Source organism: Balaenoptera borealis, assembly GCF_965194805.1.
Source record: "Balaenoptera borealis genome assembly, chromosome: 2".
Lineage (NCBI taxonomy): Eukaryota > Metazoa > Chordata > Mammalia > Artiodactyla > Balaenopteridae > Balaenoptera > Balaenoptera borealis.
In genome coordinates this window covers 43130023-43142650 of record NC_138867.1, presented here as the reverse complement: position 1 = coordinate 43142650, position 12628 = coordinate 43130023, and the positions used below count along the sequence as shown (strand labels likewise).

General features: G+C 38.1%; 1 protein-coding gene across 6 annotated transcripts in view; it reads left to right on the top strand.

Annotated features, from left to right (window-relative positions):
- ARL15 (ARF like GTPase 15) overlaps positions 1 to 12628 on the top strand; it is a 538502-nt gene that overhangs the window by 408311 nt on the left and 117563 nt on the right. For 3 of the 6 annotated variants that reach the window (XM_082382491.1, XM_082382483.1, XM_082382484.1), the window contains one exon: positions 9076 to 11795. In XM_082382491.1, coding sequence (XP_082238617.1) covers positions 9076 to 9228 — 153 coding nt within the window. In that variant the 3' untranslated portion in view covers positions 9229 to 11795. Of the gene's footprint in view, positions 1 to 9075; positions 11796 to 12628 lie in introns of those variants that run through there. The other 3 variants (XR_014241859.1, XR_014241860.1, XM_082382492.1) reach the window with 2 other exon arrangements.

Below are 12628 nucleotides of genomic sequence, written 5' to 3'. Positions count from 1 at the left end.
AGGTTGCCAGGCAGCTGTATTCTGATGTCATTCCCCCAAGTGCCATCACCAGAGGCCAATGTGAAACAACCACCAGCTCCTAATTCCAGCAGTTTCCAGTTAGCCATTACATTTAAGTAGCTGATAAAGCAGTCAAGAGAGTTGGGTTCATTTCTCTTGAGTCATTTTTAAAATGTTTATCTGATAAGAAAATAACCTTTAAAAAATGATGTCGATCATAAAAAATAGATCCTTGCATCATAGACAGTTTTTTTAAACCTTAAAAATAATAAGGTTATTATATAAGCACATGTAAGCATATGATTTATGTTGGTCAAACTTAAACATCTTTCTTTAAAATTATACATCAGCATACAGAAGGACAGAGAAAGCAATTATGGACAAGTCAAGTGTGACAGTGGGTCATTTTTATTGTCGTAATTGAGGGGAGGCATTAAAATGTGAACTTCAGGTTAATATAAGAAAACAAAATAAAAAATGTTATCCTAAAGAAAAAAGTTCAAGGCAGAACATTAAGTCTTCATCTTCTCCTCTCTTGTATTGTACTCTTTGGCTTTAGAAACATAAAACTCTGGGTAATGAAAATCTATGTTCCTGCGGCAAACATAGTCACTTACTGTACTTGAGTATCATTGGAATGCCAAACTTGTTTTTAAAATGATATTATAAAGGTAGAGTGGTGTGGAATCATTTGGATACCAGTAGGGTGAATATGGCAGAATTAGGTACCCACTTAGGTTACAGATATGAAAATCTCAGGTTACCCAGCCGTATTTGCCAGCTTAACACCAATAGGCTCCTTTATCTGGTGACCACCCTGTAATTGAAGCTTCCATTTCCTTCTCATGTTTAATATTCATCAGGAACAACTTCTGAAACATAACTACCTTTGGACATCTTTCTTATCTTCCAAGTGTGCCTACGTCGTAGACTATATTTTCAGTTGCCTAGTAACCAACCTGATGAGTGGCTAAAATCCTTACTGTGCTTTTGTGACTAATCCGTATTGCAAAATATCACAAGTTATGATATTTTGTGATTCTTTACATCTAACGTTGTTTTTAAATTAGCTGTCGATATGCTACTAGTATGAATTCCGTGAATTTTTAAGTAAACCATTCGGAGGAAGTAGTGTTAGTAATATGCACTTACTGTGTTAGTCTTTATTTTAATAGTATTGGATTTCTTGCCACTAGTCCTCTTCCCAGTTATTAGCAATACTTAAAATGCTGTCCTTTTAGATTCGAGGTTATAAAATGTGACAAGGGTACAAATTGCTTCATGTACCAGATTTGCATGTGACATGCTGTCCACTCTTGATGGGAGGCATCATTGATCAAATACTGGACTGTTTCATAAGCACAGGGTTCCCCATTTTTGCACTTAGTGGCACGATCTGAAACCTGTCTTTGTGGCAGAATCAAGGAGACTAGCATCTCGGGTTTTAAACTCTTTAGAGCAGCCACCTCCTTCTAGCTATAGATTTAAACATGTTCCCCACCTGTCGCTCCTGCCAGCTCTTCTCTCCCCCTGCTGGCCCACAGCTCCCTCGGTCCACTGACTGGCAGCCCCTCCCTTGGCGGGGCAAGGTTGGTCCTTGGTGCTGGTCGTTGCACAAGCAATTTCATATTCTTTTTTTTTTTTTTGACTCATCAATACTTTATTAAAAAATTTTTTTTTGCATTTTATTTTATTTTATTTTTTACACAGCAGGTCCTTACTAGTCATCAATTTTATACACATCAGTGTATACATGTCAATCCCAATCACCCAATTCATCACACTCCCATGCCCACCCCCCCACCACTTTCCCCCCCTTGGTGTCCATACATTTGTTCTTTACATCTGTGTCTCAATTTCTGCCCTGCAAACCAGTTCATCTGTACCATTTTTCTAGGTTCCACATATATGCGTTAATATACGATATTTGTTTTTCTCTTTCTGACTTACTTCACTCTGTATGACACTCTCTAGATCCATCCACGTCTCTACAAATGACCCAGTTTTGTTCCTTTTTATGGCTGAGTAATATTCCATTGTATATATGTACCACAACTTCTTTATCCATTCGTCTGTCGATGGGCATTTATAGGTTGCTTCCATGACCTGGCTATTGTAAAGAGTGCTGCAATGAACATTGGGGTGCATGTGTCTTTTTGAATTATGGTTTTCTCTGGGTATATGCCCAGTAGTGGGATTGCTGGGTCATATGGGAATTCTATTTTTAGTTTTTTAAGGAACCTCCATACTGTTCTCCATAGTGGCTGTATCAATTTACATTCCCACCAACAGTGCAAGAGGGTTCCCTTTTCTCCACACCCTCTCCAGCATTTGTTGTTTGTAGATTTTCTGATGATGCCCATTCTAACTGGTGTGAGGTGATACCTCATTGTAGTTTTGATTTGCATTTCTCTAATGATTAGTGATGTGAGCAGCTTTTCATGTGCTTCTTGGCCATCTGTATGTCTTCCTTGGAGAAATGTCTATTTAGGTCTTCTACCCATTTTTGGACTGGGTTGTTTGTTTTTTTAATATTGAGATGCATGAGCTGTTTATATATTTTGGAGATTAGTCCTTTGTCCGTTGATTCATTTGCAAATATTTTCTCCCATTCTGAGGGTTGTCTTTTCGTCTTGTTTATGGTTTCCTTTGCTGTACAAAAGCTTTGCAGTTTCATTAGGTCCCATTTGTTTATTTTTGTTTTTATTTCCATTACTCTAGGAGGTGGATCAAAAAAGATCTTGCTGTGATTTATGTCAAAGAGTGTTCTTCCTATGTTTTCTTCTAAGAGTTTTATAGTGGCCAGTCTTACATTTAGGTCTCGAATCCATTTTGAGTTTATTTTTGTGTATGATGTTAGGGAGTGTTCTAATTTCATTCTTTTACATGTAGCTGTCCAGTTTTCCCAGCACTACTTATTGAAGAGACTGTCTTTTCTCCATTGTATATCTTTGCATCCTTTGTCATAGATTAGTTGACCATAGGTGCATGGGTTTATCTCTGGGCTTTCTATCTTGTTCCATTGATCTATGTTTCTGTTTTTGTGCCAATACCGTATTGTCTTGATTACTGTAGCTTTGTCATATAATCTGAAGTCAGGGAGTCTGATTCCTCCAGCTCCGTTTCTTTCCCTCAAGACTGCTTTGGCTATTTGGGGTCTTTTGTGTCTCCATACAAATTTTAAGATTTTTTGTTCTAGTTCCGTAAAACATGCCACTGGTAATTTCATAGGGATTGCATTGAATCTGTAGATCGCTTTGGTTAGTATAGTCATTTTCACAATATTGATTCTTCCAATGCAAGAACATGGTATATCTCTCCATCTGTTGGTATCATCTTTAATTTCTTTCATCAGTGTCTTATAGTTTTCTGCATACAGGTCTTTTGTCTCCCTAGGTATTTTATTCTTTTTGTTGCAGTGGTAAATGGGAGTGTTTCCTTAATTTCTCTTTCAGATTTTTCATTGTTAGTGTATAGGAATGCAAGGGATTTCTGTGCATTAATTTTGTATCCTGCAACTTTACCAAATTCATGGATTAGCTCTAGTAGTTTTCTGGTGGCATCTTTAGGATTCTCTATGTATAGTATCATGTCATCTGCAAACAGTGACCGTTTTACTTCTTCGTTTCCAATTTGTATTCCTTTTATTTCTTTTTCTTCTCTGATTGCCATGGCTAAGACTTGCAAAACTATGTTGAATAATAGCGGTGAGAGTGGACATCCTTTTCTCGTTCCTGATCTTAGAGGAAATGCTTTCAGTTTTTCACCATTGAGAACGATGTTGGCTGTGGGTTTGTCATATATGGCCTTTCTTATGTTGAGGTAGGTTCCCTCTATGCCCACTTTCTGGAGAGTTTTTATCATAAATGGGTGTTGAATTTTGTCAAAAGCTTTTTCTGCATCTATTGAAATGATCATATGGTTTTTATTCTTCAGTTTGCTAATATGGTATATCACATTGATTGATTTGTGTATATTGAAGAATCCTTGCATCCCTGGGATAAATCCCACTTGATCATGGTGTATGATCCTTTTAATGTGTTGTTGGATTCCACTTGCTAGTATTTTGTTGAGGATTTTTGCATCTATATTCATCAGTGATATTGGTCTGTAATTTTCTTTTTTTGTAGTATCTTTGTCTGGTTTTGGTATCAGGGTGATGGTGGCCTCATAGAATGAGTTTGGGAGTGTTCCTTCCTCTACAGTTTTTTGGAAGAGTTTGAGAAGGATGGGTGTTAGCTCTTCTCTAAATGTTTGATAGAATTCACCTGTGAAGCCATCTGGTCCTGGACTTTTGTTTGTTGGAAGATTTTTAATGACAGTTTCAATTTCATTACTTGTGATTGGTCTGTTCATATTTTCTGTTTCTTCCTGGTTCAGTCTTGAAAGGTTATACCTCTCTAAGAATTTGTCCATTTCTTCCAGGTTGTCCATTTTATTGGCATAGAGTTGCTTGTAGTAGTCTCTTAGGATGCTTTGTATTTCTGCAGTGTCTGTTGTAACTTCTCCTTTTTCATTTCTAATTTTATTGATTTGAGTCCTCTCCCTCTTTTTCTTGATGAGTCTGGCTAATGGTTTATCAATTTTGCTTATCTTCTCAAAGAACCAGGTTTTAGTTTTATTTTCTCTAGTTCCTTTAGGTGTAAGGTTAGATTGTTTATTTGAGATTTTTCTTGTTTCTTGAGGTAGGCTTGTATAGCTATAAACTTCCCTCTTAGAACTGCTTTTGCTGCATCCCATAGGTTTTGGATCATCGTGTTTTCATTGTCATTTGTCTCTAGGTATTTTTTGATTTCCTCTTTGATTTCTTCAGTGATCTCTTGGGTATTTAGTAACGTATTGTTTCGCCTCCATGTGTTTGTGTTTTTTACGTTTTTTTCCCTGTAATTCATTTCTAATCTCATAGCGTTGTGGTCCAAAAAGACGCTTGATATGATTTTAGTTTTCTTAAATTTACTGCGACTTGATTTGTGACCCAAGATGTGATCTATCCTGGAGAATGTTCCATGTGCACTTGAGAAGAAAGTGTAATCTGCTGTTTTTGGGTAGAATGTCCTATAAATATCAATTAAATCTATCTGGTCTATTGTGTCATTTAAAGCTTGTGTTTCCTTATAATCTTCTGTTTGGATGATCTGTCCATTGGTGTAAGTGACGTGTTAAAATCCCCCACTATTATTGTGTTAGTGTCAATTTCCTCTTTTATTGCTGTTAACAGTTGCCTTATGTATTGAGGTGCTCCTATGTTGGGTGTATATGTATTTATAATTGTTATATCTTCTTCTTGGATTGATCCCTTGATCATTATGTAGTGTCCTTCCTTGTCTCTTGCAACATTCTTTATTTTAAAGTCTATTTTATCTGATATGAGTATTACTTCTCAGCTTTCTTTTGACTTCCATTTGCGTGGAATATCTTTTTCCATCCCCTCACTTTCAGTCTGTATGTGTCCCTAGTTCTGAAGTGGGTCTCTCGTAGATAGCATATAGATGGGTCTTGTTTTTGTATCCATTCAGCAAACCTGTGTCTTTTGGTTGGAGCATTTAATCCATTCACATTTAAGGTAATTATTGATATATACGTTCCTATGACCATTTTCTTAATTGTTTTGGGTTTGTTTTTGTAGGTTCTTTTCTTCTCTTGTGTTTCCCACTTAGAGAAGTTCCTTTAGCATTTGTTGTAGAGCTGGTTTGGTGGTGCTGAATTCTCTTAGCTTTTGCTTGTCTGTAAAGCTTTTGATTTCTCCATCGAATCTGAATGAGACCCTTGCCGGGTAGAGTAATCTTTTTTGTAGGTTCTTCCCTTTCATCACTTTAAGTATATCATGCCACTCCCTTCTGGCTTGTAAAGTTTCTGCTGAGAAATCAGCTGTTAACCTTATGGGAGTTCCCTTGTATGTTATTTGTTGTTTTTCCTTTGCTGCTTTCAATAATTTCTTTTTGTCTTTAATTTTTGCCAGTTTGATTACTGTTTGTCTCGGTGTGTTTCTCTTTGGGTTTATCCTGTATGGGACTCTCTGCACTTCCTGGACTTGGGTGGCTATTTCCTTTCCCATGTTAGGGAAGTTTTCGACTATAATCTCTTCAAATATTTTCTCTGGTCCTTTCTCTCTCTCTCCTCCTTCTGGGACCCCTGTAATGCAAATGTTATTGCATTTAATGTTGTCCCAGATGTCTGTTAGGCTGTCTTCATTTCTTTTCATTCTTTTTTCTTTATTCTGTTCCGCAGCAGTGAATTCCACCATTCTGTCTTCCAGGTCACTTATCCGTTCTTCTGCCTCAGTTATTCTGCTGTTGATTCCTTCTAGTTTAGTTTTCATTTCAGTTATTGTATTGTTGATCTCTGTTTGTTTGTTCTTTAATTCTTCTAGGTCTTTGTTAAACATTTCTTGCATTTTCTCGATCTTCGCCTCCATTCTTATTCCGAGGTCCTGGATCATCTTCACTATCATTATTCTGAACTCTTTTTCTGGAAGGTTGCCTATCTCCACTACATTTAGTTGTTTTTCTGGGGGTTTATTTTGTTCCTTCATCTGGTACATAGCCCTCTGCCTTTTCGTCTTGTCTGTCTTTCTGTGAATGTGGTTTTTGTTCCACAGGCTGCAGGATTGTAGTTCTTCTTGCTTCTGCTGTCTGCCCTCTGGTGGATGAGGCTATCTAAGAGGCTTGTGCAAGTTTCCTGATGGGAGGGACTGGTGGTGGGTAGAGCTGACTGTTGCTCTGGTGGGCAGAGCTCAGTGAAACTTTAATCCGCTTGACTGCTGATGGGTGGGGCTGGGTTACCTCCCTGTTGGTTGTTTGGCCTGAAGCAACCCAACACTGGAGCCTACCTGGGCTCTTTGGTGGGGCTAATGGCGGACCCTAGGAGGGCTCACACCAAGGAGTACTTCCCAGAACTTCTGCTGCCAGTGTTCTTGTCCCCACGGTGAGCCACAGCCACTGCCCGCCTCTGCAGGAGACCCTCCAACACTAGCAGGTAGGTCTGGTTCAGTCTCCCCTGGGGTCACTGCTCCTTCCCCTGGGTCCTGATGCGCACACTACTTTGTGTGTGCCCTCCAAGAGTGGAGTCTCTGTTTACCCCAGTCCTGTCAAAGTCCTGCAATCAAATCCCGCTAGACTTCAAAATCTGATTCTCTAGGAATTCCTCCTCCCATTGCCGGGCCCCCAGGTTGGGAACCTGACGTGGGGCTCAGAACCTTCACTCCAGTGGGTGGACTTCTGTGGTATAAGTGTTCTCCAGTCTGTGAGTCACCCACCCAGCAGTTATGGGATTTGATTTTACTGTGATTGTGCCCCTCCTACCATCTCACTGTGGCTTCTCCTTTGTCTTTGGATGTGGGGTGTCTTTTTTGGTGAGTTCCAGTGTCTTCCTGTCGATGATTGTCCAGCAGCTAGTTGTGATTCTGGTGTTCTCGCAAGAGGGAGTGAGAGCACGTCCTTCTACTCCGCCATCTTGTTTCCTAATCTCATATTCTTTTTGAAGTAAGTCATTTTCAGAGCCCTGAAGAAAAGGAACTAAAAGAATGGAGTCTACATTTTCCATAAGGGAGAATCCTCTTAACAACATGATTTGTAAAATACCTTGCCCAAAAATTGTGCTGAAGTTGTGGACCCATTTTCTGGTCTGTAGGTGAGCTTTCCATTACTCTTCAGAATCAGAATTAATAAGAGTCCTTCCATTCTCAAGGGCTTCTTTTGTTTTTCAGGAGTGGTATTTATTTTGAATTTGCAGACATCTTTAGGAGTACTTCTGGTACACACTTGAACTGTAAAATGTTAGCATATTTGTGGTTCCTAAATTACCATAAAAACGTAGTGTTATTTATATCTTCTTACTCACATAAAAAATGTACACATACTAATACCACTTTGAATGGTGTATCTCTGCTGTTAACAATAGTCTGGTGCTTGTGATGAGAAAAGCAAAATGAAACCACATTTGGAAGTGGCATCAGATTGGGACACCTTTTTTTTCTGGGTCAGGTATTGACTAAGGTAAGACCTGGGGATTCTCCATGGCACATGAGATTTAACACAGTTCGTTGACCAAGAATGTCTTTGAACAATGCCTCTTCTGATGTTGCCACTCACTGTATTTGATGTTATGTAAACCCTGCTGGGGTATAAATACAATGTCCTTTTCTTGTGTGATGTAGTGTGTGTGTTTGTAGCCTCGTGAACTTTGTACTTTATCATACCGTTTGAGAGAAAATCAATACTTCTGAAAGCCATAATAATTTGATATTTATTCACAGTCAGGAGTTGGTAATCCTGGATGTTATTAGTCAGTATCCTAGCCTTGTACACAGTAAGAGTGACTTGTGACCTGTTATTAATCAAACAGATTTTTCAGATAGCAAATGCTCCACCTTACATACCAGTTATAAGGTCTTGATTTTCCCCTCCCTGAAAATTCAGGACTGGGAGAAAAAAAAAAGCTAGGAGACTTTATGTATGTACGTATATTTATATAAGTTTATATATGCAGATACATACACTTGGTTTCTATCCTCTTTCTTAGAAAACCACCTTCCCAGGTCTCAGAAATACATGCCAGAGACATGTATTTAAATGAGAGAGAGAAAGGATTATTTAAATTATTTTTTTGTTGTTGTGTGTGTATTTGATGGTCAAAATAATTGTCTTGTGTAATCGATAGTGTACATATTATTGGCCGTCACCAATTTAATAAGTTAACAAGGTAATGTAGTGAAAGCTACTCTGCTAGAGTTATTTTGATTGAATTGCAACTTTTTGGTGTCTGCAGTGTATTTTTGCCCTGTGCCATAGTACGTATAATTCTTTCTTAGACTTCGTCAGACCTCCCATGCCGTTAAGTGAATGGATGGAATGGTAGCTTGCAAGAGGGTCATTCACCCCTAAAAAAAACACTCCTGGGTCACAATATATAACCCACATTATAACCACAGCTGTGGATGGGATTTTAGCAAGTCCTGGCCATCATGGTTCATATAACTTCTTAAAATCCCCCTACTTCATTACTCACAAAATTTTGGTATGAGAAAGACTCTGATATGATTAATAACATATTTCTCTCCCCCTCTCCCCAATTAAGGTCAAAAAATATTTTGAACTTGAACCACTTGCACGCGGAAAACGCTGGATTCTGCAGCCCTGCTCGCTGGATGACATGGATGCACTGAAAGACAGCTTCTCTCAGCTGATAAATTTGTTAGAAGAAAAAGACCACGAAGCTGTAAGAATGTGAAATTTGGCGAAGAAAATGGGTTCCCACAAGGCCCTGAACCTATCATGTTAGTTTCTCCGTTTAATTTTATTTTGGTATCAAGACTGTAATGGCTTCAGTATCTGTTTTCTTCCAGTTATCTCAGACTCTCATCTCTCTATTAAAGTGAATATTCTGTAAATCAGGTGAATTATCATCGGCATTACCGTCAAGTATACACTACTGAGAGAGAATTTATTCTCTGTTTACCACTAATTATCTTCACCGCATGTCTCTTCCTTCTGTTGTTCTAAGCGTCTCTTCTCTACTGTGTGCTAAAATGGATGGAATTCGTGGTTCACAGAAATCACATCCCTTATGGAGGACTCAGGGAGACTGAGAACCTCGGCTCATTCACCCTGGGTTTGGGGTGGAGTACTGTGTGACTAGGGCTCCCCCATAATATGTGTATCATTTTCAAGATCTCTCGGGGGTTTTATTTTATCTTATTTGTAAGTTTTCTGTATACTGGCCTTACAGCGTATGGGAGAAAAATGAGCACCAAAAACTTCAATTAATCACCTTATCAGAAAGGAGTATCCTGCCATAGTAAAATTGACTTCGAAGAATTTAGACAAGTTGCCTACTCTTTTTTTTTTTTTTAATTACATCTGAAGTCTCCCTCAATCCCCTCTTTTAAGAGCAAAGACATTGTTTCTGTTTTCAAGAAGAGTTAGAGGAGATTTAGGCACAATGCATGCATCACTGATTACTATTCCATCAAGTCCTCAAATATTTTTTTAGTGGAAAAATTACCCAATGTAAAGTCGAGCTGCAGTGTAACATGTTTCTAAAAATCTTTTTCTAAAAATCTTATGTCTGATTGAAATAGAGAAAATAATTTTTAAAGTAGAGAAAAAATTTTTTAAACAGCCAAATGAAATATAGTTTATACTGGCTAGGGCTTAAGCTGGCGTGGATTTGACAAAGATAATAAAGGCAGAATCATCTGTGTATTCATTCAGTAAGTGCTAATGTCGTTGAATGGAGTCTGTTAATGCCCCATCCAATAATTAAAGGTCTATCAGTATTTCTCTTATAAACCTCTATTTTCAGGGGTTTCAGTATGCCCTTAAAAGTGTGCTGGGGCTGCAGCAAATAAATAATTTTAGGGCCTAGATTCAGTCTTTGGAACTAATTTTTTTTCATTTAGTTTAAATGATAAAATTATACAGATAAATGTACAGGTTTACTAAGTTTTGGCACCTTTGACCTTTTCTAAATCAGGAATAATCTATGGATATTGAGGTTAATGGATGAGATACTCTTTGGCACATTTTGTAGATTTTGGGCCACATAAAATACCAAGTGGCCAAATGATAGAAGACTGCTCCCTTCACCTGAGCAATAAAAACATGTTTGCAATTTTTAGGTAGCATTGACTGATTCCCAAATACCACACTCACACTGTATTACAGGGTGATGTAATACCTTGTAATTCTCCAGAAGTTATATGTCATTCAAATTTTGCTTTTGTGGTTTGATCTTGTAGGTGGATTTTAATGAAATCATTACCTTTGAAACAGCGAACACTTCTTTTAAGCTTTTTTTTTTTAATGGAGTGGATCAAAAAAGATTCATATTCAGATTTTATCTACGGCATCCTTGAATATTATCAACCTTATATAATCCGTGAGCAGCACAAAACTTTTACTCCGATGACCACTTATAAAAGTCCTGCTTTTATTTCGTCCTGTTGTGCTCGTCTTCTATGAAAAATAAATGATTATTAGGCATTGCTTTCTCTGCAAGTTCATTAAATGTAGAATGTTATCTTTTTAAGATACCGTGGCTGAGTGCTCCTAAGCCATCTGTTAAATGACTTCCCGTTGTCTGCGTGTGTGTTCATGTGTGCTCCAGGGATGGGCTTCTTCTCAGACCCACGACTGTCTGCAGTGTCTCAGCCGTCAGAATGAAAACATTATCAATCAGTACCCAACAACAGCTGTTTTTGACAAGTTTCTGTCTGACGCCTAATGCTTTACAACTGTCAATAAGGCTCCTTCTTTGTCTAGCAGTTCAGAGCTCACAGTCTTGCTGCTTCCGTGCGGCATCCTGTCCTTGTAACCCTAGAATTTGCCGTGTTTGGGAAATCCACGTGGGGGGAGGGGAGAGGGCTTGGACGGACATGGGTGGGTGGGTGGTGGGTGAACGTGTCTGTCGTATTCCTACTTGTAAAATGCCACAGGTGTCTTAGTTTGCATATTCAAATATTATATAGGAAAAACAGTCTGTTATGTATTTCTTCACTTAGCTTCTTGTTATATTTATGGAAGTTATCAGTTTTTGTACCTTCTTAGCTCAAGCAGTTGCCTTTTTGTAATGGCAATTAATTTATATGACAGAACTTTGTATCTCCTGTAGTTTACAGTATCAGTTGCTAATTAACTGCCATATTGCCCTGTCTTTCTATTTAAAAATTCTGTATCTATACTTAGAGGTTAACAGATTCATGTGGACAATTGCCAGGCAAGAAGAACTCGTATTGTCCATGATTTATATATGATTTCCACTATCTTCAAATGAAAATAAACGCTGAGTAGAATTGATGTTTTCAGACTGACTCCTTCCAGCTTTAGCATTTGGGAGTCCCAGATTTCTGTTTACATTTGTGTTGCCTGTTTAAGTCTTCAAAATAAGTTCTGCTGCTCTTGGGTCAAAACAAATGATTAATTCGCATTTCCTTTGAAGCCACTGTGAAAACCTTAAGAGAGAAAAAAAAAGAAGAAAAGCACAAGTGTCTTTTCCAGTTGGTTTGTCTTCAGCAGCAATTTACTTTCATTGGAGCTATTCCTTCAGAATGGGTGAGCAGAGTCGAGACGTTAATGTCAAGTGTCATCCTTCAATCAAAGCATCATTTTATAATATTTGCTGTAAAAGCAACTTTCTAAGAGTGGCTGTTTGGTGCAATGAACTATGTCCTTCAATGGGGATTGTTGCCCTCAGGAAATAAGTAAATATTTTTAAGTGACTCAGGAGGAAATGCTGTGTACAATATTTACAGGTCCATCCTTAAGGATGAGAGTATTCCTTAAAAGAGAAAGAAAAATTAAAAGATAGATGGACGAAGAGAAAGAAGGGGAGGGGAAAAAATACATAATAGAAGGATGAAAAATACAAATCCCAGCTCTTGTTTGGTCCAAATGCAACATTATCCTGACACATTATTTAACTACACGGAAAGCTTGCAACCTGCATTCCTAGTTTTGTTTCCAAGGTAGGCAATTAGCAGTTATCACGTTCCTAAGCATCTCAGACCTATCCAAGCAAATGTGGACAGAACTGTAAGATTTTGAAGCAAATGGGGTTTTCTTAATAATGTCCAGATGGAATATTCAGACTCGAGTGGAAACCTAATATTCATGCCTGGCTTTATCGTCTT